The 27,228-nt window shown below is 45.8% G+C and overlaps 1 protein-coding gene across 2 annotated transcripts in view; it reads left to right on the top strand.

Moving 5' to 3' along the window:
* The first annotated feature begins 7,667 nt into the window (after positions 1-7,667).
* TMEM94 (transmembrane protein 94) overlaps positions 7,668-27,228 on the top strand; it is a 58,468-nt gene continuing 38,907 nt past the window's right edge. Inside the window, exons 1-2 of one of the 2 annotated variants that reach the window (XM_054170329.1) lie at positions 7,668-7,774; positions 16,382-16,508. In XM_054170329.1, coding sequence (XP_054026304.1) covers positions 16,485-16,508 — 24 coding nt within the window. In that variant the 5' untranslated portion in view covers positions 7,668-7,774; positions 16,382-16,484. Of the gene's footprint in view, positions 7,775-16,381; positions 16,509-22,042; positions 22,237-27,228 lie in introns of those variants that run through there. The other variant, XM_009897945.2, reaches the window with a different exon arrangement.

The raw sequence follows: 27,228 nt of genomic DNA, 5'->3' as shown, positions 1-27,228 counted from the left end.
AAGCAGCTGTATAGATTCCTGAGAGGTTATTTCTGGATGAACTTGTTGTTTACACCCCTTAGCAAGATCATTTTCTCATCCTGATAGCATTGTACTTAAGGGGTTTTAGCTTGTTCCCAGAAAGGGGTGCTAGGGAAGGTGTGAATTCCCCCAATGCTTCATTCAAAAATTGGAAAGGGTGTAAAAAAGGAGCTAAAGGAGTTGAGGATGCTACAAATGTTTCAGATGTTCTAAGGATGCAGAAGTGATCCATCTCCAGTGACAAAGACTGATGAAACTGGAGATAGGTTCCAAGATCCCCCAAGTCCCTGATACTTGTTCCTAGATCAGGCTTACAGAATCTCTGGTTTCATGTGTGACCTCAAAACGAGGATTTAGAAGTTCTTAGTAAGCCTTCTATAAGTTAAATAATGTCTTCCCAGAAATGTTATAGCAGCTACTTTTAGCTGGACTTGAAAAGCCAGACATGGCTAACAGCTGCCAGTTGAACCATCGCTACTTTAAGAGGCTGCAGCTGCTTGACTTTAAAAGGGCAGACCTAGAAAATCAAACAAGCAACGAATTTTAGAAATAGCAGAGATCAAAGTGCTAGAGAAAGATGTTCCTGATAAAGGGGTCCCTGAGATATACTTGCTTGCAAACCAGTTAAGTGTAGAATGTTGCCCCATCTTGCAAACAAGTTAATGCTTTAGAAAAATACACAGCTTACTGTGCAAACAGCGCGGCTTCGCTGCGGCGAAACCTGAAATCCTGGCAGAGCTGCAAGCAAGGGTGAAAAAGGCGACAAAGACATTGTTTTGCCAGAGGATCAATTTCAAATGCTTTTTAGTCTGGGAATAGCTTGAATTTTCTGTGACAGTTTGTGGTGATAAAACATAATCCCAGATTAGCTCTGAGTATTTTGAGAAGTACTAAGGGTAAGAAATGTCTGACGTTTCTTTTGGATACCTTTTCAAACTTCCCAGAGCGGTCTGGGGGAAATAAATGTATGGGGTTTGCTAGGAATAGACCAGAGGAATGTTTGTTGAAAACTGTATTTTTGTGTAAGCAGCCACGCAAGGTTTAAAATTGCTGCTTGGGATATTCCTATGAATAGCCTATTGGCACCTAAAGTTTCTGCTGATGAAGTTTAACGTTGGTAACAGCAGTTCTGTTAGCACAAATCATAACGATAATGTGCCTTATCTTGTCGTGGTCCTCACACCATTGCTCCAGTACTGTTTGTGTCCTTGCAGTGGAATTTAATTATTACGGAAACTTTTGTATTATTAGGACTCAGAGCTCCAACTGTACGTCAGCTGAAGATTAAATTTTTCTAGTGTTGTCACAGCAATGCAGGAACTTGGAGTACGTTGTCATAACACGCTGCTCCAGGCAAGCAGCTCTGGCCTGTATTGAGGGATATGCACTGCACATCTTCCTCATTTTTGTCACCATCTTGGTGCTACTGGATGCAGTAAATGTACCTCCTTGTAGGCCTGATGCAAGATATTTATTGCTGACTAGAAAGATATTCTGGACTGTTTCTTTTCCTTCAGAGGAATAAAGAAGTGACCTCTCACTCCCACTTGCTGAGAGCATCAACACATGCAGCTTCAAAGGTGGTTTTGAAAACTAACCATCAGAGCCTAAATAGGAGCCCAGGGGCCTCTGCCTCAAACAAAAGAGCAACTAGGAACTATTGGTAGAGCTGTTGAACCTAGAGAGGGTTCATAGTCAGAAAATATTTGTTCTAGCTTTGATTCATATCTATTCTCTATTGGCAAACACAAGTTAAAAGCTTGTGAACCAAGAGAGTAGTGAAAGAATTGAGCTAGTGTGGTCTCTATGTTTTGTGTGCATGGAGAGCAAATTTAACACATCAGAATCTTTCTGGAGATAGAGCAAGACACAGAAAAAGCCCAGACAATGATCACCTATCTTTGAGTGGGGCAGAGGCTGCAATAAGAAAAACCAAAAGTGATCCCTGATTTGTAGTTCCTTAATTTGAAAATGTTAACTTGATGCAAAGTTGCAAGAGGCCAAATTCTTTAAGGCTTCTATCAAGAGGGAAAAAAATATCTAAAATCTGAGTACTTCAGATACTGTCAGTATCAAAACTAAACCAGGGTGGGTGTAATTCTCTTGAGCACAAATAGGAACTACTTGGTGGTTGTGGGAGTCTTCCATCACATCCCAGCTCTAACTGAAGGAACCTCTGACCTTGAATAAGTCCCTGCTTTACCAGCACTGGTGTTTCACAGAGAGCTCACCTTGAAAAGCTTCTGAAACGTAGTTTCTTTACTACAGTGTGGCTTAACTCTACATTCTACATGGTTTTCAAAGAACTGTAGTGACCCATTTTATTTTTAAAGCAAAATTCTGACAGGCTCAACACATCTAAAGATGCTCAAAAGTTCACACTGGGATTCTGCACGACATTGCTGCAGTTCACTCAGCACAACACGAAGTTATCTGAGATGTACATTGGCAGCCTGATGTATGGACCAAGACAGAAAGCTTCCTCTCACTGAAAACAATTCAGACAATCTGCTAAGGGGAATGTAGGATAGATGCAGATGACTCAAGATAATCCTGCTCAATTTTCTTGCAAGCTGAAAATGTCATGCCATAAGACTCTTCTTCTGACAGCTGTAGGGGAGTTGACCTGCCCTATACCTCTGTCTGAGATGCACAGGAATAAAGTGGGTGCGGCAAATAGGGGAATGCCAGGAATGTAGGCAGAGCAAGGAGGGAATGCTGGGAATGGGGCTGTTGATATTTGGTGCATGAACATTACTTTCTTGCCTTTTTCTTCTCACATCAACCCATGCTGGCCTTAGTAACAATCAAGCCAGAGACATTATCCATAAAACCCAAACCTATTCCATTCAGTAGATACTTGAGTCCTGGAGCAGAAGTTGCTTCAAACATGCCTGAGGCAACAAAAGAGCACTGAGTATGACCTAGCCCAGCAAGATGATACACACCTTGACAAAACCCAGCATCAAGGTGCTAGTCTTAAAGTCAGGCCACCTACAATAGACCTGCAGATAGAATAAAATAGAAAAGCCAACAAATCTCCTTCATTCTTAATTAAGTATTAAAATGGTTACCAAGCAAGCTGGACCTAGTGCTGGAGTCTAGAAGACTTAACTGCTATTACCAGAGTTTCTCTAAATCCTGAATTCAAGATACAGGTTTCTAGTCTAGATAGGATTTCCCCATATACCTGCATCTGGAACATGGTGTGACAGTAGCAATTAGAGAATCAGACAGCAAAGCTATGGAAAAAACCTATCCACCTGTGTTTCCCCTTGTTACACAGCAGGAAAGTGACTGGATTGGGTAAGTACTTTGTATTTGTTTTAGTTTGTAGCTTTGTGTTAGCAATAAAGGCAACACTATCGAGGGGCTATAACGGATGTATACATCTATACACTGTATCAATACCCATATTCTGCAAACAGAGGCAGAGGACTTTCCCAAAGCCATGAAGTTCCACAGTATTAGAAACAGAATTCCCAGTTCTTGACTTCTGAGCCTTATTGTAACCACCAGTCATCTCTCTCTGTTCAGAAACCATCCCAATGCTCTGCTCTGCTTTTCTCACATACATACAGAAATGTTATCACAACTGCCTGCTTCTGTGAATCTGCCCAAGTGCAATAAGTAAGTGTTGGTGCTTGTGACCCAGACAGAACAGCTGATCTGCCAAAACAGCTTCACAATTTTACTTATTACAGATCTCAAGAGCACTTGTGAAGCAGTTTCATTACCATGTGAGACAAACAGGGACTGTTCTGACTTTTATAAATTAGGAGACAAGAACATTTAGCTGAGCCTCATAACTAGAAGAAGAAAAGAAAAAAAGAGTCCAATACAAAGCCACTCATGAGTCTTACAGTAAAGCTGAGTGAGGCAGGAAGAATGTGCTAAGGCAGATTCTCTCCCATGCCATACGTGTTTCTATAGTCACAAAGAGAAGAAAGGAAAACAGTGTTATAAACATGACTATGTAGGAAATGCTGCTCTACCTGGGAACTCTAACAGCCACTGCTGGAATTAAACAATGAAATGAGTTGGCTGGGGTCACCCAAAGCTGCTTAAACTCTGAAAGAAATCTGTAAAAGGGAACCAGATCCAACTATAGTGTGCCATCTCCCTTTCTTCAGTACAAAAGAGCTTCTGCTTTCTTCCTACTCCCAATTCAGTCATCTGTCATTTTCAGGACAGCCTGGGATTGTCAGTTCAATTACCTTTCAGTTTGGAGAAAAACAAAGCAGATGCTGTTTGCTACTAAAAGGCAGAATCTCTTTTGAGGAATATCTCCTCTCACTTGTTTTTTACAATTAGACATTGAATTCTGTGCATCTCCCATACTTATTAAACACAGAGGAGCTGGGAAATAATATTCTTCAGCTAAAATGAAATACTATCTGCCCTTCAGCTTTGGTAGAGATGTTGGTCAATCCAGCTACTGCTTTTCATTTTTAAGACTTAGACAGCTTTTGTAACAATCTCCCCCTTTTAATTCCTCTCACTACACACACATTAGAAATCTGGTCAGTCCCCAGCATCTGTCATGAAATGTGCAAAGGGGTGGGGGAATCAGACATGCAGCAACTGCCTCTTCTAAACAATACAACATTTTCTCACCCATTGAATTAGTTTTTAAATGATTCTGCACTGCTGCTCAGACATGCTATACATCTATCGATCAAAATGTAACTTCGACATCTTGGCACAGAGGCTAACTAAGAAAAAAGATAAAAAAAGGCAAAGAAAGGTTTTTTTTTTGCATACAATACCTGCTTTAAAGTGGTCCTACTCAAATCCTCATGTCTGCTCTACCCGCAGCAGCACACTGATGAGGACTGACTGAAAGGCACATGCAGGGAGGTCAAATAGTTCCCTCGGATCGGTCGGGCGCTGCACGCCAGTCAGAGGCGGAAGCTTACTGCAAACTGAACGTGCCTCTGCCCATATGTTGTGGTCCCAAGAGGAGACAGCATATCCCTGCACTGCAGACATGGTGAGCATGAAATTAAGCACTTTCAGACTACACACACAGAGGCTTGCAGTGTCTGTTTCATTTCTGTAAACGCACTTCCTACCAAAATGATATAGGAGGCTTTCACACAGTGAAACAAAGCCAAGCAGTTCAAGGATGTGGGGGGGAAAAAGCACACAAGAAATAGTTTTAATAGCTGTTTTGAAGCAAGCATGGGAAGGGAACTTAGTTTGCAGGCAAAACTGACCAATCTGAGGTTTCCATGCCAGAATGTTATATGATTATAGACATCCATAATTAACATTATCTTGTTTACCTTTAGACCACTCATTCATAATTCTGTCATACCAAAACCAAGAGGCTGATGATGTAAGCACTTCTTGTAGAGCAGGTCTTTACACCAAAGTTCTCAGATCAAAAAAGAATCCCAGTTTAGTGCCTCTTGAGTACTCCCCATCATTTGCCTTTTGAGTTTTCCCTTTGTCATCTAGTACTAGAATACACAGGAAAAGGGCTCTCTGGATAACTGTCCTACTTCTGAATCTACAGCAATATTCCAATTAAAAGGTGTTTCTCCTCTTCCAACCAGCCTTGTAATAAGGCACTTTGATAATGTTTTTCACTTAATGTCAACACTCTCCAAGCACTAGGTGCCTAAACCACTCTGAGGTGAACAGAGGAGGAAATAAAGGCACAAATAGGTTAAAGGTCAGGGCTATCAGCCCCCAGAATTGCACATCTTATTGACAGAAATTCTATATGCAACATACTTGTGAGTGAAAACAGGTTTTATTAGTGGCTTGTTCCAGACCCACGGGGAATCAGTGTCAGAGGCAAAATAATCCAGACTCCAGACTTCTGTTCAAGCTGTATCTTTACTCTGACCTTTTAAATAAAAGCTTCCACTAATTAAGTAGATTTTATTAGAGGTGGAACAATCTAAAGAGGAACTAAAGAGCTACTTGTGCAGCACGAAGCACAACTCATGATCTTATGTTATTACACTTCCAGTAACACATTTATCCTCTTCCCCTTCCTTGTACCATCTGTAAATAACACCAGAAATTCCCCAGACCTGCCATTTTCTTTCTTTCTGTGACACCAAATCCAGTGCCACTCAAGTGTATTAGAATTGTGGGTTGTTTTTGTTAACTGATTCTAGGGAATTTTCTGGGTAACAAGCAGCTCAGGAAAACCAGGTTTGTGGCTTTCGTTCTCCTCACTAAAATTTAAATGGCATTTAAGAGCTAAAATCTCCCCTATCTCACTTGTAGAAATCCTGCACTGTGTGTATCCAGACACTGTGAAAGCAGACTGTCTCAAAGGGACACTGAGTACACTCTCAAAACACCGTGTTCACAGCCAGAACTGCATCTGCAGGGAAAACAGCTGAAAGCTTCATTTTTTTGGTACAATTTATCACCATAAAGTTGCAAACCAGGCTTTGGCATCCATAGTTTAGCTCACTAACGAGCATCAGTTTTATAAAGATCAATCTCATGTGGGAGCTGTTGCATCACAACCTGGGATAGTACAAACTCTGCAATGAATTACAGGTATGGGGAAAAGAATTAAAACTAAGGGATATAGATCTCTGCAATTTAGCTAGTCCACTATGACTTCATAGAACAGTTTAGGCTGGAACTTGAAAAAGTCATCTAGTCCAACCTCTCTGCAATCAGTAGGGACATCTTCAGCTAGATCAGGTTGCTCAGAGTCCAGTCCAGCCTGCCCTGGAATGTTTCCAGGGATAGGGCATCTGTCACCTCTGGGCAATCTGTGCCAGCGTTCCACCACCCTCACTGTAAAAAATGTCTTCCCTCTAACTAGTCTAAATCTTCTTCTAGTTTAAAGCTGTCACCTCTTGTCTTGTCACAACAGGTCGGCTAAAAAGGCTGTCCACAGTTCTTACAAGCTGCCTTTAATTACTGGAAGGCTGCAATTCAGAAAACGAACCCCAAATCTATGTACACAGAGGCAGAGAGGTGCGCCATCTCTGCCTCACACCTCTAATTTCAGACTCTACAGGGGCTTACGTTTCTCATCAGATTGTCCGCTTTGTGTGCAGGTTCCCACCACAGCTTCCTGTGCTTCTAGCACCCAGTGTGTGCATTCGCCTCATAGCTCCTCTGAGACTTCCAGGCGGTTGGTTACGCTGCAGCAAAAGTGGCTTTTCAGAAGGAGATCTGCAGGTGTCACCCTCCCCTTGCAGAGGCACAGACCTGACAATGGGAGACCCCTTCTTCCTCATCCTCCTCCGACTGGGGCACTCACCACGGCCTGCCCCTGCGAAGGGGATGCAGCCTAAGGCCACAGGCCTCTCTTGACCCCTCTCCACCCTATCGTGCGTCCTCGTCACCCCCGAGTCACTTCACTGCCTCTCAGTACCATCTCTCTGATGTCATCCCGGCAGTCGTGGGGCCGGCCGCTGTGTCCGCCGCCGCCGCCGCCCGCCTCAGCGCTGCCGCCGGGGCCGAGCAGCCACCGCTCAGGGCAGCCTGAGCGAGCTCCGCGCCCTCAGGGCGAGCCCCGACCCGCCGCCAGGGCGGATGGCTAGCTTCGCGCGCCACTGCGGCCAAACCAATCACCGCGCGGCGTACGGGTGGCCGCGCGGAATCTCACCAACCAGACGCCGGCTTCTTGAGGCCGCCCCGAAGCGCCACTGTGGGTTCCCTGCGCCGTGGCGTCCCGCTTGCCAGTGACCCTGATGGCGGCCTCGGCGGCGCGGGGGGAAGCCCGGTGGGTGAGCGGCTTCCCCGCCGAAATTGCCCGGCGCGGCTGGTGAGTACGGGCCGAGAGGCGGCGGGGCGCGGCCGTGCTGCGTCCCGTCGAGGAGCGGGGCCAGGAGGGGCTACCCCGGCTGGAGGCTGTCCCGCCATAGCGGGGGAGGCCCGAGGCAGAGCCGGCGGCGATCCCGCCGCGCTGCCCTCCCTCTGTCCCTGAGCCGGAGGTCCTGCGCAGCGCCGTTCCCTTCACATCCCCTCCTCCCTTGGCACCTCGTTACCTAGCGGGTCATGAGGGAGAGGAAATGAAAAAAGGCCCAGAAAAGGCGCTCCCGCACGTGTTAGCCGCTTCTCCCGCAGGGAGGGACAGGCTCCGCCTCGCAGCGCCGCAGAGCATCCCCCCGGGAACCGGCCGCGGAAGCTCCCCGAAGTCCCAGAGAGGCTGGGAAGTGGGGGCCGGGCCGAGCCTCTGCAGTGCAGCCCAAAGCGGGGTGCTCCAGCAGCTGTGGGTTGCGCCACAGGTTTGTGCTCATCCTAAGGGGTTTAGCGATGGTCCCAAATTCGGACTAAAGCGCTTTCACAAGTTTGCCTTGATCCCTTACAAGCTGGGATAGCAGCCTCGACTCAACCGGTTGTTTCATTGTGCTTCACTCCCGCTCCTACCTCATGGCAGCCTGCTGATCAGCAGAACTTCATAGTACGCTTTTTGCCTCAGACATCCACTTGATTTGTTTCCAGAAGCTGTGGTCCATGTAGTTCTCCGATACATCACTGCCGTTTGTCTGTTTGGGAGCTTTCTCCTCCCAGAATAGGGGCATCTCAGAATTGATAAGAAAAGGCCTACAAATCCCAGGTAAAACCCATTCAATAAAGGACAAGAAGTTTGTGTTAGCTGATTCTATCTACCTTAAAGATATCTGGAGAGGAAGGGAAAGCCCACAGACAGGGGTGGATATAGCTTGAGTTAAGCATTCAAGACTCATAAGAGTTTTCACAGGACACCTTGTGCAAAAGGAAAGTTTCTTTGTTAGTCTTGTCAGTCTTAAAAGTTACAAAGGTAATGGCAGAGGAGGGTGAACACCTATTCATGTTCTTGAGGCAGCTATCAGTAATAGAGATTTTTCACCTTTCCTGAGGAAAGGAAGTTGCTAGAGGATGGTTGTCTAAAATCTCCTTATTTCCCCCAGCAATTTTAGAGTGAAGTTCCTAGTTGAACAGAGAGCTCCTACATGATGTGATACACTAGGATAGTAGTGAGTGAGCGCTATGAAACTGTTTAGGTTGCTTAGAAAAGCATGTTCCTATATATACACCTCCTTAACAGCTGCTGTTCTGCATTAAACTACAGGGCTTGCTCAAATATAGCAAAATTTGAACAACCTGGCAAGCAAACTAGATTGACTCTCTACAAAGCCAGCTTAATACAGGCATACACATAAATAGCTACACTGTGTTGGTTTTACACAAGATGTTTGTACTTCAGGGCTCTATATTTTGTTGTTGCCTTTTACTCAAGCACGTCAAAACACTTTACATAATATTCTTCTTAGCCCTGACCTTTTAAATAAACACATTGCCAACATTTTTTTACCTGATGAGAGGATTAAGATATCAGAGATTTTAGTCTAGGTCACAAAACAAGTCACTATTGCTACTACAAGTACAACCACGAAAACAAACCTCCTTCCTTCATATTACAGCTCTGTCTGTTAAAGTCTCTCTGTCTTTGTGGCCATCCTTGCTTTGGCTTGGGTCCTAGCCAAGCTAGCTTCTGGAAGCCACAGCAAGCACTACAGAAACCAAGCTGCTTCAGGTAGAAATGAAGCCCTGAAAGAGAGGTGCTTTGTGAGAGTTTATATGCCCCTGTGGCTAGGTGGGACTGGCTATGAGCAGGGTCAGGAACCATAGCCAGAAAAGGCTTTCTGCAGGGCTGGACAAAGAGTCCTGCAAGGGCTTGGGCAGTGTTGTCCAGCCCTTAGGCCTGCAGGGAGCTGGATTCATTATTGTTAACATCTGTAATAACGTATGGGACTGTTGGTACACCAAATAGGGCACTTTGGATCTCTGTCCAGGAAACTTTTGAGTGAATAGTGGAAAGAAATTCTTGAAGAGCTGCAAAGAAGTTCTTAAAGAGCTACCAAGAGCTCCTCTGTTTTCCTTTCACAGTAGAGTGAGTCAGCTCATTGCCCTATTTCTGGACACAAATGATACAAATGTTCATCATAAAACTTTCATGGAGCTTGTTGTGAGAGTAGCAAAACACAGACTCTGATGTGTGGATGGGTGTCTTTTCTAGGCATGGGCTGTGCTTTGCTGTGAATGAGCTGTGTGTTCTGTTAATGGCCTTCAGGTACTGTGCTGCTACAGGGGACCCCCAGAAAACGCCTTCCCAGCACCACGATGGCTGTTAAATAGCTCCAAATGGCAAACGTTGGTGTTTTAACCTAGTTTTAGTATAAACTGTGTCCTTAGTCACAAACTGGAATTAGAGAAAAAGCTGCACTTTTACCTGTGAGTCAGAGTATGCCAGCAAAAATTGATTTGCTGGAAAGTCCTATAAATCCAGCACAGGCTTTTTTGTTTTAGTTTGGACAACAGAACTAAAATCCATTGTGTGGTTTTCTTGCATTTCATGGTAGTATTTTTAAATGGAGGTAATTGCACAATCCTGATTACCATAATAACCACACACACACAGAGAATCACCAAGGTTGGAAGAGACCTCAAAGATCATGAAGTCCAATACCATGATGACTGACAGCTGTCACTTTTGCAGTGAATTCTGGCATACATTTGCAGTAAAATTGTTTTAGTTGTCATTCAGGGCATTGTGCCACAAAGCAGATGAGGTCTTCTTGCTCTGCAGAAGCTGGAGGGGCTCTTACAGTTTTCAGAATTGGGGCTTTTGTTACACTTCTCACTTTGATCCAGCCCTTCCAAGTGGTTTCTTTCTGTATCAGAAAAGGTAAAGCAATTCCCAAACACCTTTTTTTTTTCTTTTTTAAAAGAACTAAGTGAGGAAAAATGACAAAGAGCAAAGATCTTTCAGGTTTACTGTACCTTAATCAGAAAGAGAACCAGCTTCTGTGGAAACAGTGAGGTAGTCTAAACTAGTTTGCTCATTCTTCAGCACATATCCATCAATTACTTCCAAACTCACAAGAACAAAATTAAGACAAAAATGTGTTCTTTCACTTGTTTTACCAGTCTTAATCTTGCCAGTCAACCAATGGTCTGACTCTTACATGTGAGCTAAAGCTATTTCCTACTCCCCTTCTCCCTCCTTGTTGCTCAGCTTTTGTTCTAATCATTCATTGTCCTTTCTAACAAGTCCTGTGCTGAAGAAAGGAGGATTCAGAGATAGTTCTTACTGGACAACTCTCAGCAAGTAAAAAACTAATTTCACCTCCAAAAGGCACACTTGTCAGTTGGAAGACAGATGTTGAGTTCATTTCAAGTTTCATCCTGTTCCTCATTCAAGGTAGAGTAGATTCCTCTCTCTAATCCCTGTCATTTGGCAAGGCAAGCTGAGCCTGTGTGAAATACACTCCTGATTCTTCACAGCCATGCACAAATGAGCTGTTTGACCACTGCTGACTTGCTAATACTTAGAACATACAGAGCATTAGTTCAGGAGATCTCACTTATTTTCCAGACAGCAATAAATTTGCTTCACAGTTTCTCTCTGGAGCAGATAAGCCTATGTCTATCCTAATTTCAGGTTATTCAATCAGAGAATGTTTAGCTGGCCCGAATTTTGACAAGGTTTTTTCACAAGCAGATATGGAAGCCAAGAAGTGTGGCTGCCAGCTTCCTTGCAGTAATTACTCTGAGCTCTCAGTGGGTCTCAAAGCAATTGACAGTATCATTTGATGCACCTTTGGAAGCCCATACATCAGCAAATGTGCCCATGTTGCAAATTATCAGGCAGACATCAGCTCCTCACGAGTAGGAAGAGTGTATGGTTCTGCTGATAGCAAAACAATCAGCTCTAATCTCAGCCATTTTCTCCAAGGCAGCAGCTTTTTTGGGTCATTATCTGTTCCCCCGTGTTTCTATTCTGGGTGACAGATCAGGCTTCTGTTCTTGAGGAATTCAGTTTTGGCAGCAAGAAATGTTCAGTCTCCCCAGCATTATTTTTTTCACAGACTAATCTAGGCTGGGAGTTCTCACTAAATAACATGAAGGCATCAGTGATTGAACACTTGAGGGAAAACAATATCATTAGGTTGATTTCTTTTTCTCCCTAAAGACTTGCAGCTTCTGAAACACATTTTTTTCTTTGCCAGTGTCTAGGGGTTGTGTAGTTATCTGATCTTTCCTGTTTGTTAGTTGTTTCAGCAGTTGTGTACATAATGTGTCATGCTGTATAGTGTCCTGTTAAATTTCAGCACTGATACCTCATACTCATCTCCTGAGGTTGCTGAAATCTTGGGATTTCAAAGGAGGATCTCAAAGCACACTGTTTATTATCTATATCATAGAATCATCATAGAATCAATAAGGTTGGAAAAGACCTCAAAGATCATCAAGTCCAACCTGTCACCCAACACCTCATGACTACTAAACCATGGCTCCAAGTAAATACACTGACTGCATAAGACAGTGTTAGTTGAAAGGTGATGAGGTAGTTGAATGGTCCCCTTGTAAAGCTCTGCTTCTGCTGTTCAGAAGGATGTTTCCAACACTTCTTGATACAAACTACAAGACTTACTCCTCTCCAGGGCACTTCCAAGCAGGAATGTGTTTGGGCTGGTGGGAATGTATTTTTCAGATTGGAGAAGGTCAGGGTATCAGAGACACAATGCAAGCCCAGCACTGGCTTCAACAGAAACCAAAAAGGGTGCTGATGAATGGGAAGCTGGGTATGAGTCAACAACGTGCACTTGCAGCCCTAAAGGCCAGTGGTGTCCTCAGCTGAATGAAAAGAAAGGTGGCCAGCGGGTTGAGAGAGGTGTTTCTGCAACTCTGCTCTGTTAAGACCTCAAGTGGAGTACTGTGTCCAGTTCTGGGGCCCCCAACACAAGAGAGACATGGACCTGAAGGAATGGGTCCAGAGGAGCGCCACAAAGATGATCAGAGGGCTGGAGCACCTCTCCTATGGGGACAGACTGAAAGAATTGGAGCTGTTTAGCCTGGAGAAGAGAAGGCTCCAGGGAGACCTTATAGCTACATTTCAATATCTGAAGGGTAAGGCTGGGGAGGGAGTGTTTAGAAGGGCCTGTGGTGATAGGACAAGGGGCAATGGTTTGAAACTGGAGCAGGGTAGATTTAGGTTGGACATCAGGAGAAAATTTGGCACAATGAGAGTGGTGAGACACTGAACAGGTTGCCCAGGAATGCAGTTGAATGCCTGTCCCCAGAGACATTCAAGATCAGCCTTGATGTGGCTCTGGGCAGCCTGATCTAGTTGGAGGTGTCCCTGCTGACTGCCAGGGGGTTGGACAAGATGACCTTTGAGGGTCCCTTCCTGTTGCACTGCAGACCTCTTCCCATAGCTATGGGCTAATGATGGGCTGAGTTTGGGATATAGGACTTCAGGAAAGTTGTCTTGCTGTTAGAGATGCATGTGCTGGATTGAGTTATTTGGTGAACCTCATGTTGGGCTTCACTCTACCTAATGATTTGAGAGTATTTCTCAGGCTGAACACGGCATGATGGCACTTGAACCATTGTCCAGCCATTTCCAAGTTTCATGGCCTGCTTAGGCATGAGCAGGATGGAGTATGCTGGGCAGGTGAAAGGGGTAAACTGGCTGCACTTGGAGCCTCTGGGGTCTGATTAGAGCAACCACAGCTTCAAGCATCTCTGATTGTGGCTGCCCACTAACGTGTTCCAGCAAAGCAGCCCCACTTCATTTCTGTCCTGCTATCTGGCAGAGTTTGACATGTTGACACATGAGTGACTAATTGCCTGGGTAGACAGAGAGAGATAACTGGGAGGACAGAAGAAGGCAGATACTCTGGTGTGGAAAAAATAACAGCGCACAAAACTCCCAGGATGCATCCAGAGCGTGGCGAGTCCCAGCTGCTGGGTAGGGGTGATGGAGAGACACATCTGGTGGTGGCAATTACAGGAGTCCCTGAAAAGGAAGAGTCTGGAGCACACAAGGACCTTGTGGCACAACTGGAGTCTCTGAAACAGAAGTGTCTGGGAAGGGGGCACTCAAGGATCTTGTTGTGGGGTGGAGGGGCTGGCTGCACAGCTCTGCAGATCTGCACGTTGCCTGCAGGATTCACCAACGGCTTCAGCTTCATCGTGTGAAGCTGTTCTCTGAGTGTTTGCAAGCCCTCTGTGATGCATGTGGAGGTTGTTAGTTGGTGTGGCATAATTCTTGCAGTACTCTTGCAGACTTCTGATTTTGCTAACTTATGTGTTTGAAAGAAGGCACAGAAATTACCCTTGTGTGGCTCCAGTTCCAGTCCTGGTGCAGGAACTGAGGGAGGATGGTTTATGATCATAGCCTGCCTTTGCTTTTGCTTTTAGTTATCCTACGACATTCTGACCTATTTAGGATTAGCTGTGTCTGGAATTCTTGGTTCTAAATGAAAACCTTCTCTCAAGTGTAGTTCCCCTCTGAAAAAAATAAAAAAAATCCAACATTCTGCTTCAAACATCCAGACTGGCACAGGACAGAAGTGGCCTCTTTGCTTTCTGTGTTGGAAATGTTTACAATCTGACCATTGTTGGCACCATAAATTGGGGATGTGAGTGGAATTAAACTGCTGTCAGGCCAGTTTGTTCCAATTTTGGAGAAGCCCTGAGGATGGATGGTGATGAAGTAGCACTGCAAGCACCACTGACTACTTCTGCAAGCCCCTTCCCGTCCTGTCCAAGCTTTTGACTTTCTCCAGCGAGGGAGTTTTCACTCTTCCTAACCTGTATCTCATCTTTGTAACACCCTTGTTGTGTGTCATGCCTCCTAGCACTGAAGGACTTCGGGGTGGTATGTATGTGGGTGCCGTGCCTTGAACTTTAAGGAGCGGTGTGTTTTGGACTCGGGATCACATTTCAATTTGCTGCCTAAAGCAGAATGTCTCTGAGGGCACTGCTGCAAATCCTGCCCCTGCCCAGCTGCCTCCCTGCATGGCCCCTGCCCTCCAGCCAGAGCCACCCAGCACTGCTAATGACTGGGGCTCTCTGGGATTAGCACAGACAGTCCTGGATGGTTTTTTCTTCTGCCTTTGTGACTTTGGCTTCCCGGTTACCCATTTGTGTCACAGATAATTATGCTTTTGAAGTGCAGATCCAGAGATAAATTCAGGCTTAACTTTGGTTTGAACAAGTGAGAGCCCAATGCATAAATCCTTCAGCAGACCTGCTAATAAATCTTCTGTCAAGGGGGAGTAAAAGGAAGAATTGTGGATTCATTTCTTATCCCTTTTATTGTTAGTGACTGTTCTCCCCTTAAAATCAGCTCCTCTTGCTCTTCCCTTATATGAAGTCACTCTCAAGTTGAAGGAGAGATGCTGAGGATCTATCTAAGCTGCTGCATGCAGGCATTCAGCAGTAGATTTTCCTCCTTCCCACTCCCAGCCCTCTTTGTCAGCTTCGCTCCAGTAACTTTGTCTGATCCTCTCTTTGCAGTTGCTAATTGGCCTGGCAGGGATAGGAACTGGCTGAAAATAGCTTCATTCCCCATGGTGTGTGCACACTGACAGGGGTCACAGAACAGAAAAGTAGGGCAGAGTCCAGAGTTGTGGCTCATGCCAGCCAGCCATCAGCCCCAAAATGGCACTTGCAGGTGCTGGTTGCAGTGCTGCAGGCAGTTCTTGGGTAACCAACAGTCTGAATACTGAGTGCTTGCTGCTTCCTGGAATGCAGGTGCAGGATGTGTCTGCAAGAGATGAAATACTGACATCTAACTCTTCAGTGTGGGGCAGCAGTGGATTTCTGAGAAGCTTGGGATGTCTTTTGTTTTCCTTGAACTGAAGTAGCATCATGGAGAGCACAGTGCTGTACTTGACTGCCTCTAGGATGGGATCTCCAGAATCCTTCTTCTTTGAAGAAGGCAGGATTGTATAGACCAGGGTAGTAAAACCCAGCTGGCAAAAGCCAATCCTGTTGTATCTGGGAAAAGTGTGGGTGGTCTGGATTGATTTGCAGATTTAGCTGCTTCCTTGTTTCTTTGGTTCCCTGGTAATCTGGAATCAACTTTATGACTTCTGGCCTACTTAATGGTGGTCAGATACAAGCTCAGCCCAGCCCTGTCAAAGAGTGGATGTGCTGTTCAGCAAATGGAGGAATCATTACTATAGGCCCCATTAGAGATTAGCTGGACAAAGCTCCTGGTAGATAAGAATAGCAAGACAAATAGCCATGGGTGACAGCATGCTCCAACACCTGGTGGAATCCAGTGCTTTGTCAGCTTGTTTTGGAGGCCTGCCCAAAAGTGTGTTGGGGCTGCAATAATACTCTAACTCTGAGCTGCAGAGAGCTGCAGGGATTCATCTACTGCTGCCAGATTTTGGGGGAACTTAGGTTAATGGGATTCAGTCTAAGCAAGGGGAGAGTTGATGTACTATGAGCTCCTCAGTTCTCCTTTTCAAGACCAATCCTGTAATTTGAATGTTGTGAATTCCATCACTTTCTTGTCCTAAAGGGAGAGATGTGGGGAGATGGAGTGATATGGGGAGATTGACTGCTTCCTCTTCTGTTTCTACAGATGGTGATGTGATAAGTGCACCCAAGCTGATCTCTATCTAGGAGACATTCTCCCTTGAGGAGCAGTCCCCTTTTGCTGGACATGCTTACAGAACCACTTAGTCATGGACCTCAAGGAGAAGTGTCAGGTATGTTTCCTGAGAAGGGTCGTGCTCAAGATAAATGTTGAGTCCTTGTCATTGTCTTTCATTATTTTGGATCAAAACTCACCATTTGGGGTTATGATGTGATGATACAACCCATGCTTAGTATCAAAATGGAGAGTTGTGTCCCCTTCACATTCCTAGGGGTGTACATGCTTGTATGAGTGGGTAAGTCCTTTGCAGGCTGGCACTGGGATACCATCCTGAACCAGCACAGGTGAAGTATATGCTGTCACATCTGCTGTGTCTTTCTGGAGGTTTAAGATCCCTTAGACACTTAGCTTGGCTCCATTTGAGAGCCTGACCTCACCCATAAAGGTAAGAAAACCTTCTGAGTCCAGTTTTTCTGAGAAGTGTGTGCATTTCTTGGGCAGTTGGATGTCTTTGTAGGTAGTGCTGCAGGACAGCATTTCTAGATCTGCTTTTAAAAGTCCCAGATAAGTCTAGATACTTGATGGAGGGGCAATCTGTCTCTTGCTATCTTGCTATGCTTTAAGCTTCAAAGGAAAAGAAGAGAGAGGGATCCTCATGAACAGCTGCTGTAGAAGCCAAAAAGACATGTCTGCTGTGGCTGACAGGAGACTGTAAACTTGGCACATGTTACTACTTCTCAAAAGTAAAATGGTTTTGAGCTCTTTAGGGAGCAGGCTGCTGGTCACTTGTTTTCCTGCCATGTTTCAGCAGCCACCTGATTTTAAACATCTTTCTCACTCAAAAAAAGTGAACTGGTGCTTGCTCTGCATCCCAGCCAGGACTGGGACAGGTAGTTTGAGACCAGTGGAGAACATTCTACATGCCAAGCTCTCAGCTGGCTCTGGTAAGAGAACATTCTTGGCTCTCCTTTTTGGTGTCCCTGTCTCCGCCACACTGCAAGCTTTGTCTGCCAGGTCGTATTTGCTGCCTCGCCGTTGCTCTGCATGTGTGGCCTTCTTGCTGTTTTGTTTGTAGACTTCCAGCATCAAGAAGTGGGTTTGTTCATTAGTGCAAAGTACCTGTTAGATAATCACCTCAACTCAGATCTGCTCTAAAAGGTGACTACAGCAGTGTGAGTGAGTTTGAAGGTACTTAGATTTTCACATCAGCTCTTCGACTTGCTCTCTGGACTTCTCATTTGTGTGTTCTCTGTTCTGAACCTGAGCTTCTGGGTGCTGGTGTTTTTGGAGGAGGTTTTAGATCAGGCTGCTGTATTACCATGGAGGTAACATCCCAATGAGGATAATTATCTGTTTATTCTCTTGTTAATGACATGACATGCTAATCTGCTGTTGATGACTATAAGAGATGACGCAGCTCCCATTCTCTGCAGGGCTGTGTTCTGTGTAGGGTCTGAAAGCACCAGCAGAGCTGCAGCCCTGGCAGCACACACTGGGGACACATCCACTGTGGGCCACTGTCTTTGGTTCATCTTTCTCCTATGACATTCTACATTGTACAAGGCAGGAAGAATGTATCAAATAGCTGGACAGTAGCATGCACAGTATCGTAAGAGACCTTTTACAGGTTTGCTAAGAAAGTGTCCTGCAAAAGGACATTATGGGAGATCGTGGTGTTCTGAAGTCCTGGTCTTTTCTCCTGACTTCCTGAAGGCTTTTTCCCTTCCTTTCTGAATGGGGATTAAAAGTGAGGGCAAGAGATCCCTAGAATAGAATGGTTTGGGTTGGAAGGGGCCTTAAATATCATCAAGTTCCAACCCCCCTGTCATGGGCAGGGGCACCTCCCACTAGCCCAGGTTGCTCAAGGCCTCATCCAAGCTGGCCTTGAACACCTCCAGGGAGGGGACATCCACAGTCTACCTGGACAACTTGTTCCTTTATCTTACCACCCTCACTGGAAAGAATTTCTTTCTAATCTCCAGTCTAAATGTCCCCTCAAGATTCCCCCTCATAGTATCATAGAATCAATAAGGTTGGAAGAGACCTCAAGGATCATCAAGTCCAACCTGTCACCCAAGACCTCATGACTACTAAACCATGGCACCAAGTGCCACATCTAGTCCCCTCTTGAACACTTCCAGGGATGGTGACTCCACCACCTCCCTGGGCAGCCCATTCCAATGGCCAACAATTCTCTCTGTGAAGAGCTCTCTCATTCTGTCCCTACAAGCCCTTGTAAAATGTCCCTCCCCAACTCTCTTGTAGCCCCCTTGAGGTACTGGAAGGCTGCTCTAAGGTTTCCCTGGAACCTTCATTCTCCAGGCTGAACAGCCCCAACTCTCTCAGCCTGTCCCCATTGGTACACACAAATATGTTTTACAGCTCAATTTGGTTTCTGAGGCAAGTCCATGGTTTATTCTTGCTAGCAGAGTATTACTTGGTGTTAAGGGGGATTGCTCCATATTTTTGTGTGTGTTTTGTTTTTAAACACTGCAGATCTTTATTTCATCCCCTTTAAGGTAGAACCCATCTTCATTTCCAGAGTGAAGAACTTCAACATGCATATGCTGATGAAGAACCAAATGAACCTGCTGTGTAAGCTCAGTAATAAATTTGATGTGCTGAGGATTATTTTAAAATGCCAAAAAATCAAATGAGTCCAGCTGAAAGCAGCAGTCCCAAATGTGGCTGAAAGCAACCTCTCTGCTCTGAGAGATGTGTGTGATGAAGAGCTAGCACTCCTGGAACAGAAGATGTGCTCAGAGCACTGCTGCAGCACAGACACCTGTCACTCAGAAGATGAGAGCCCTGTCCTCTGGCTCCAGTCAGATAATGCAGCTCTGCTGTCAGATATGCCTGAGGATCAGAATTCCTCAGGTGTAATGTAGGCTGTCTTCCAATTTTTGCCAGAAGCCAGACACTGCAGGGAAAGGCAGGGAGTATTTTAGGAACAGTGCCAAAACCTGCTTAAATTAAATGTGCTGATATCTTGTTCTTCCTCATCTTCCCCTGACTTTTTAATTTTCTGTGTGTTTCTGAAGTGGAATTAATACCTGTGAAAGGTGCCAGAAGCTCTGCTCCAGGCCCACTCAGCATATACCAAGGCAGGCAGCAGCACTGATTGCCACAAGACAGTGTGAGGCTCATGATTTTGAATTCTTTTAGATGTAGGCTGCATTTGCAGCCACACAACTATTAAATCTTCTTGACATCATCCATGCCACAGTAGTTGCCCATAACAACTGAGCAGTGTAATTGCTGCAGCCTTGGATACAGCCCCGTGCCTCCTGGCCAGAGCCCGGAAATGTGCTCAGGGTGCCTGTGCTGTGCTCCACATTGCTCCAGCTACAGCACTGCTGCTCCCAACCTATCTTCTTCCAGGATGCCTAACAAGAGCTGCAGTCCTACCTTTGGACTGCAAAGCAGCCCAAGTCCTTTGCCTTTCCTCATCTGGACAGTAATTGTGTCTCTTGTTTTTATTCCCTGCGCTTCTCTAACGCCTCAGCTCTTCTTCCGAGGGCTTTTCACACACTGGTCCTTTTTCCACTGAAGTCTTTCATCCATGCTGCAGTTTTTGTGTGGGTCTCAGTCTCTGCCTTTGTACTCAGCCTTTTATTTCAAGCCCCAGTTTTATCTTCAGATCTCAAGTTCACAGCTTCTGTGCTTTCATTCTGTTATTTAATAAACAAATGCCCGTCCAGATGCAGTTTTTGATACCAGTTGGTGTGAGAAGGAAGCTACATAGTGCAAATTGCTGCCCTACACAAAACACTTCAGAGCAAGGTCTCCCAACAGTGCAGTAAACAAGAAGAGACAGTTTGATTCATTTCCATTTATGTTCACAACCAAAGCTTTAGTTCATGAGCTGGAAGAAGGCTGTGTTAGGACTTCTGAACTGCATGAGGCACAAGGGTTGTTCCCTGGTGTTGTTGTTTTGTTCACATTCATTCAAGTCTTCAGAAGGTGCAGAGCCATGGGAAACAGATCTGGGGGGGGGAGGTGTAAAGATCTGCCATGGGAAATAAACAAAGCACTGTGGTAGGAGGAGGGTGTTACATGTGTGTTGTGTGAGGGTCTGTCCATTCTTACCACATGCTGCTGTTGTTGTTGATCCTTTCTTTTTTCCCCTTCCTTTTTCCTTTATGTTGAAGCAAGGAGGTGAGTAGTTTCCTAGCAGGAGAAGAGGAAGGAAGGAAGAATTGTGCCATTAGGACATTTTGTTCCTCTCTGCAGTTTAAAATTGTTGTCTAGGAAACACAATGCCCTGCAAAAGGATGAAGGATGTCTTGCCTCTTTCTCCCCCTGCTTTCTCCTGAAAGCAAATGCAGTGTGTGCTTACCTTCAGCTTTGTGAGGTTACACACCAGTGCGTAACTCGGTGCCAGCAGAGAGGTGAAAACTGGACCCTGCCTTGGGTTTATTGTAAATAGTGAAAGCTCTTAATCTCTGCACTTCCAGCTATAAACACAGAATATGGGCTGTGCCTCTTTAGGCATCTGACTCTCAGGGAAGGAAAGGAAGTGAAGAGCTTGGCCAGGGAGCTTAGGTGAGTCCTGACACCTTTATGTGGTCTTCAGAGCTCTGAGATGTGCTGAGACTGGAAGCCTTTGCAGTGCCTGTCTGTCAGTTCTGTGTGCTGGCCTGCTATAATCCTTGGCAAGATATGGATGTGGCTCTTGGCTGGGCTGGTTCTTTGCCCCTGTCTATATGGAATGAAAGCAATTGGTGTAGTGATAGCTCTGCAGAACTGGGAAGCCCCAGACAGAATTGGGACAGTACTGAAGCAGGAGCTATATAAAAACACCCTTTAAAAGGTGCTCTCTTGTAACAAGGAGGAAACATTCCTGTGAAAGATGAGAGAGGGAAGGCTCATTCCTTCTTCACCTCCAAAGGCCTTTTTATCCCATTACCTGTTCTACCCAGCCCTTCCCTGTCTGCATTAATCCTTTGCATTCTCTGTGCCACTGCCCAGGTGTCAGTAAATGAGCAGCCCCTGGCATGGCACATGGCTGTGAAGAACTAATGTGCACCTTTCTCTTCAGATTGTGTGGATTCTGGTATATGCATACTGCATGCCAAGAGGGACTTTTGCTGCTTTTTTCATCAACAAGAGAAGGAAGGAGCACTTCAGACTGGACCTATAACCATCTCAGCTTGCCTAGAAAGCAAATGCTTATATTTTTAAACTGAGCTTGAACCCAAAGCTGTGGAGTCACCTGGAGGACTATCCTAGACTGATGGAGGGGAATTAGTACTGCTGGGTCTCTCTGTCTTAATTTAGTCTTTTCCCTTGCCTGCTCAGGTGTTCCTTCCCCTGTAGTGTATTTGATAGCACTTTGTCCTGTCTGATTTGCCATCTGCTTTTCCACAGCCCCCTGTCTGTCAGCACCAACCTTTGCTGTGCATGCATATGCATCTCTGCAGGCAGGGAACCCAGGGATTCTGGCTGTGTCGGCTCCATCTGATGAATGAACCATTCTTACAGGCATCTGCTGCTATCCTGGGCAAACTTTCTTCTCTCTCTGCCTTGTTCCTTCCCCCCCTCCCCCTTTCTCACCCTCATCCCCAGCCCCCATCCACCGCCTCCTTGCTGGATCTGCAGCGTGACTGGAAGCAGGCTGAATTAATCAGCAGCCTGGTGCTTCACTCTGCTGCTTCTGTCTCACTCTCTGCAGCGCCGTGCTCTGCACAGCCTTGCTCTCTCTCTCTCTGGCTCTTTGCTCTCTCATTTTTGGAGGGCAGCAGCACTGCAAGTTGCTGGGGAAGTTGCACAGGAATTTAGCCCAGATGCTCTTCAAGCAGGCCGATCTCTGGATCCCCCACCGAGGCAAATGCCACAAAGTAAGTTTCTCTTCCTTAACATTTCCATTCAAAATGGCTTTCCCTCTCTCCCTCCCCAGCCTGCATCCTGCCTGATGTGATGGTGTGTGAACAGCTTTGAGGGTTTGGGCCAAGAGGTTATGGCAGGACGTGAGGCAGTGAATAATGATTTTAGCTAGGGAATGGCCTGGTGCTGGAGGTAGTGGGGAAAGAAAGGAGGAGAGGTCTGCTTTAAAGTGCAGATTTAACCCTAGAACCAACAGGAGAGGCCAAACATCGTTTTAGCTGCTGACTCCTGCTTTGCTGCCCCTCTGCCTCATGACTTGAATTTGTCTGCTTCTCCCAGGGGCTTTGATCTATGGCTGTGAAAGCACCTTATCCCCTTAAAACATGTCATGCGGTGCACCTGCTAGGCTGTGTCGTAGTTTTAGTCCCCAAAGTCTTCAGCTAAGTGGGGATAAGGAAGAAGCTAAGAGGGTTTTGAAAGATGTGCTGAAGTTCTGTGGATTTCTGAGCATTGCTGGCCTCTGGGAGGGGATTAGCATCCTCTGGAGTAAGTTCTGCATTGGCATAAAGCAGCGTGTTGTGTGCTGAATAAATAGAATAAATACAGACCCCTAACTGCTCTCTGAACTTGAAGGAATAATGTAACTGGATAAATTACAGTAATTAAAGCTTGATAATTGCATAGTACAGGTGAGCTTCAAAGCACTGCATAAACACTGCCTCATCCTGCCAGCAGCCTGGTGGGGCAGGTAACTATAGTTGGAGATTTGCTGCTGCAGACAGGACCAAAGAGACAGACTAAGGAATGTACAATCCAGACCTGGCTGTTACCTGGGGAGCTGTCATCTCTGTCTCTGCTCTTGAGCTGCTGCTAGCTGAGGGAGAAGCAAAGCACTGGGCTTTGCATTACCCATGTAGAAAGGTTGATTGTGCCTCTTGGCATCTTACTTTGTGCTTTATGTGAATGTCATTGGATGAAAGTGGACCCTGCTCACACCAAAATGCACTGGTGAGTCAATTGGCTGATTAGTGTTGCTTTGGCCAGGTCTCAGAGACCTGTGCTCTTTCAGCTGTGTAATTCTGCAGGCCCTCTGCTGGGATGAGCTGCTGGGAACCTCCAAATCAGTGTCCAGACTGGAGTCCCCACAGGCACTCAGTTATGAAACTGTAGGAGCTTTATTGTCCAGGGGCAGGGAGAGGTCTGGGCTGCCTTTCATACTGTGGCTGCAGATGGAGGAAGGAGGCATTTGTTAACTATTGCTCTGTCCATTAATTTGGGCACTGCTGTGCTGAAGGCTTTGCTTGTTTCATTTGATTTGAGACCACCAGCAGCTGAGCTGTGGCTGCCAAGCTCATGTCAGGTGGCATTTAAACCAAGTTTACTATCTGTGTTCATTGTACTTTCTGTACCTTCCCTGGCACATCCAGTTTTAAAGACAGTGATCCCCACAGAGCCATGACCTGCTTGATGGAGCTGCCTGAACTGTGCAGGTACACACTGATACCTGCAGTTCTTTTTTCCTGTGCATTTCAGTAGTGTTCAGGTGGGTTGGTGAATCTTACAATCTTCACAACAACTACACTTGGTAGCCCCATTATAGAGGTGAGAAATTAGGGTGCAGAGGAGCATCCAGATTTTACAGTCAGGCAGAAATCTGTGACAGGAGGAAAACCAGAATCCAGCTGTCCTGGCAGTTAGTCCAGAGTCTTAATCAAAAGATCATCCTGTGGAGCAGGAATGTGCCAGGATGAAGGCTTCATGTAGCATGGGTCACTAGAGAAGCACTCCTGCTAGGAGTCAGACCTCTTTTCAAAAGTAACCAGGTGAGCGCTAGGAAGGGCAAAAAGCATAATCAGGACCAAGGCTGTAGGTGGTAAAGGGAAACTTTTGCCCCAGGTGGCCAATCCATGGGCTCTGCTGGCCACATCTGGATCATTCTGTAGCACAGATATGCCATTTCAGGCAGTCTGAGCGCTAACTGAGTAGCTGCAGTTGGACAGAACTGTAGCACACTGATATATGATTTGCTTTAGAAGAAGAATAAATCCTCTTGCACCAGCCTGCTAAGAAATATTGCTCCAAGGAATTGTGTGCTGTCATGCATATGATCACAGAATGTTAGGGGTTGGAAAGGACCTCTAGAGATCATTGAGTCCAACCCCCTTGCTAAAGCAGGATCACCCAGGGCAGGTCACACAGGAACACATCCAGGTGGGTTTTGTAAGTCTCCAGAGATGGAAACTCCACAGCCTCTCTGGGCAGCCTGCTCCAGGACTCTTGTCACCCTCACAGTGAAGAATTTTCTCCTCATATTGAGGTGGAACCTCCTGTGTTCCAGCTGGTACCCACTGTTGCTTGTCCTGTCACTGGGCACCACCAAAAAGAGCCTGGCACCTTCATCTTGACACCCACCCCTCAGGTATTTATAGACACTGATAATATCCCCTCTCAGCCTTCTCTTCTCCGAACTAAACAGCCCCAGCTCTCTCACCCTCTCTTCATAGGAGAGATGTTCATGTGCATCATCCTTGTAGCCCCTGTTGGACTTTCTCCAGCAGATCCCTGTCTCTCTTAAATTGGGAAGCTCAAAACTGGACACAGTATTCCAGGTATGGTCTCAGCAGGGCAGAGTGGAGGGGTCTGCCATCCTCTCTGATGAGACTCCAAACCCCCCACTCTGTTTCATATTGTACCTTATCCTAAGCAAGGATCAGCCTTACCAGACTAAATGCAAATGTATTTGGTGGAGTCACTCCTTCTCACCTTTGGTTTTGGGGTGTTTGTTTTTCTAAGTTGTGAATATTACTTAAATTTCAGGAGGTGCAATCCCTGAAGTAGATTAATAGCCTGCCAAATGCCACTGTCGGATGAAAACCTGCCTGCTTTTCCTGCTAAGGAATGCAAAGTAGCTCTCAGAAAAGGAGAAGAACATTCTGCTGCCCAGCTTCCCACCTCCAACTCTTTAAACCTGAAAAGCAATCAAGTAAAAGTGTTCAAAAAGGGCCCTAGTGAGTTCAGCCTGGGAAGAGTGAAGCAGTCTGACAGCTGCCTCCTAGGGGCTTTCCATGCCATGGAATCAGAGGGGTGGATCTGCAGTCTAGGGAAACTGAAGCTTCTAGCAAACCTTCCCTCATTTGTTTAAACAATCTTTGTGGAGACAATTAGATTGAAGTGTACAGCAGTCTGGGTGAGGAGCCCTTCCTCTGCAGCAGGCTGAATCCACAGAGGATGATTCAACTCATTTTGGTCTGTAAAGCAAAGAAAATATTTGTGCTCCAGTATTATTTTAAAAAGCAATAAAATCCTTGGCACCTGTGATGTAGCAGCACATGTTATAGCAACATGGACTGCTACAGCAAACAAATAGACTGCTGGGGATGGGTAAAGGCTGTGTGGAAAGCACAGAGTCGCAGAAACATTCAGGCTGGAAAAAAACCCTCAGGATTACCAAGTCCCAACTGATGAGCCTACTCTGCAAGGTTCTCCCCTAAACCATATCCCTGAGCATCACATCTAAATGGACTCTAAGCACATCCAGGGTTGGTGACACAACCCTGTTCCAGGACAGCACATTCCAATCCCTGACCACTCTTCTTGTGAAGAATTTTTTCCTACTCTCCAGTCTAAACCTACCCAGTCACAGCTTGAGGCCATTCCTTCTTGTTCTATTACTAATTACCTGTGAGAAGAGTCCAGCAGCAGCCTCTCTACAATGTCCCTTCAGGTAGTTGTAGACAGCAATGAGGTCTCCCCTCAGCCTCCTCTTTTCCACACTAACCATCCCCAGCTCCCTCAGTCGCTCCTCAGAAGATTTATTCTCCAGACCCTTCCCCAGCTTCCTTGCCCTCCTCTGCCCTGGCTCCAGCACCTCCACATCTCTCTGGTATTGAGGTGCCCCAAACTGAACACAATACTCAAGGTGTGGCCTCACCAGAGCTGAATACTAGGGGACAATCACTTCCCTACTCCTGCTGGATACAGCATTTCTAATCCCAGCCAGGATGCCATTGGCTTTCTTGGCCACCTGGGCACACTGCTTGCTCATATTCAGCTGCTTGTCAATTAGAACCCCCAGGTCCCTTTCTGCTAGACAGCTTTCCAATATAAAACACAAGAGGATGTCGTTATGCTAATGTGTTACCAATATTAAGACTTGGATGTATCTGTTACTGTGTTCATGCATGTCACCTTAGTGTTTGTTAATGGGAATATGGCATAGTATCATCTATTAATGTAAAGTCACAGAATCACCAAGGTTGGAAGAGACCTCAAAGATCCAACCTGTCACCACAGACCTCACGACTAAACCATGGCACTAAGTGCCATGTCCAATCCCCTCTTGAACACCTCCAGGGATGGTGACTCCTCCACCACCTCCCTGGGTAGCACATTCCAATGCCTAACAGCTCTCTCAGTGAAGAACTTTCTCCTCACCTCGAGCCTAAACTTCCCCTGATGCAGCTTGAGCCTGTGTCCTCTTGTTCTGTCAAGCCCTTGTGCCTCTTTCCTTAAGGTTTTCCTTTAAGTTTCACAGAGTTGGCATTTTCCTTTTTCCAGCATAATCAAGTGTTGTAGAGATTAGCAACTCAGTTTAGTAAATACTCCTTAAAATGTATGTGTTCAAACTTCACTCCTACTGCTCCAGATATATCCAGACAAGTCCAGTGGGCTTTAGACCTCAGACTTGGAGCATGGAAGAAATTTACATTCCTTCCTCTTTCAATGTGACCAGGCATGGTGACAGTCTGATTCTATCCCTACACTCTTCCAGGGGATGCAGGAGAAAGAACAGCCCTGGTGTGTCCTATGCATTTAAACCTAAGCAGAAACTGGTACAGCCTTTCTTGAGGCCTCCTGGGTGCTTAAGCCTCTTCTTGGTGTGGAGATTGAGTCAGTATGACTGCTGCAAACCAGCACACTGCTGAGGGAGAGCAGGTTTAGAATGGATCTTAGGAAGAAGTCACCATCACTGGAGGTGTTTAGGAAGAGACTGGATGGGGCACTTT

Source organism: Dryobates pubescens, chromosome 20 (assembly GCF_014839835.1).
Source record: "Dryobates pubescens isolate bDryPub1 chromosome 20, bDryPub1.pri, whole genome shotgun sequence".
In the NCBI taxonomy this organism is placed as follows: Eukaryota; Metazoa; Chordata; class Aves; order Piciformes; family Picidae; genus Dryobates; species Dryobates pubescens.
Note: the sequence above shows the minus strand (reverse complement) of the source record. Positions and strands in the feature narration are given on the sequence as shown.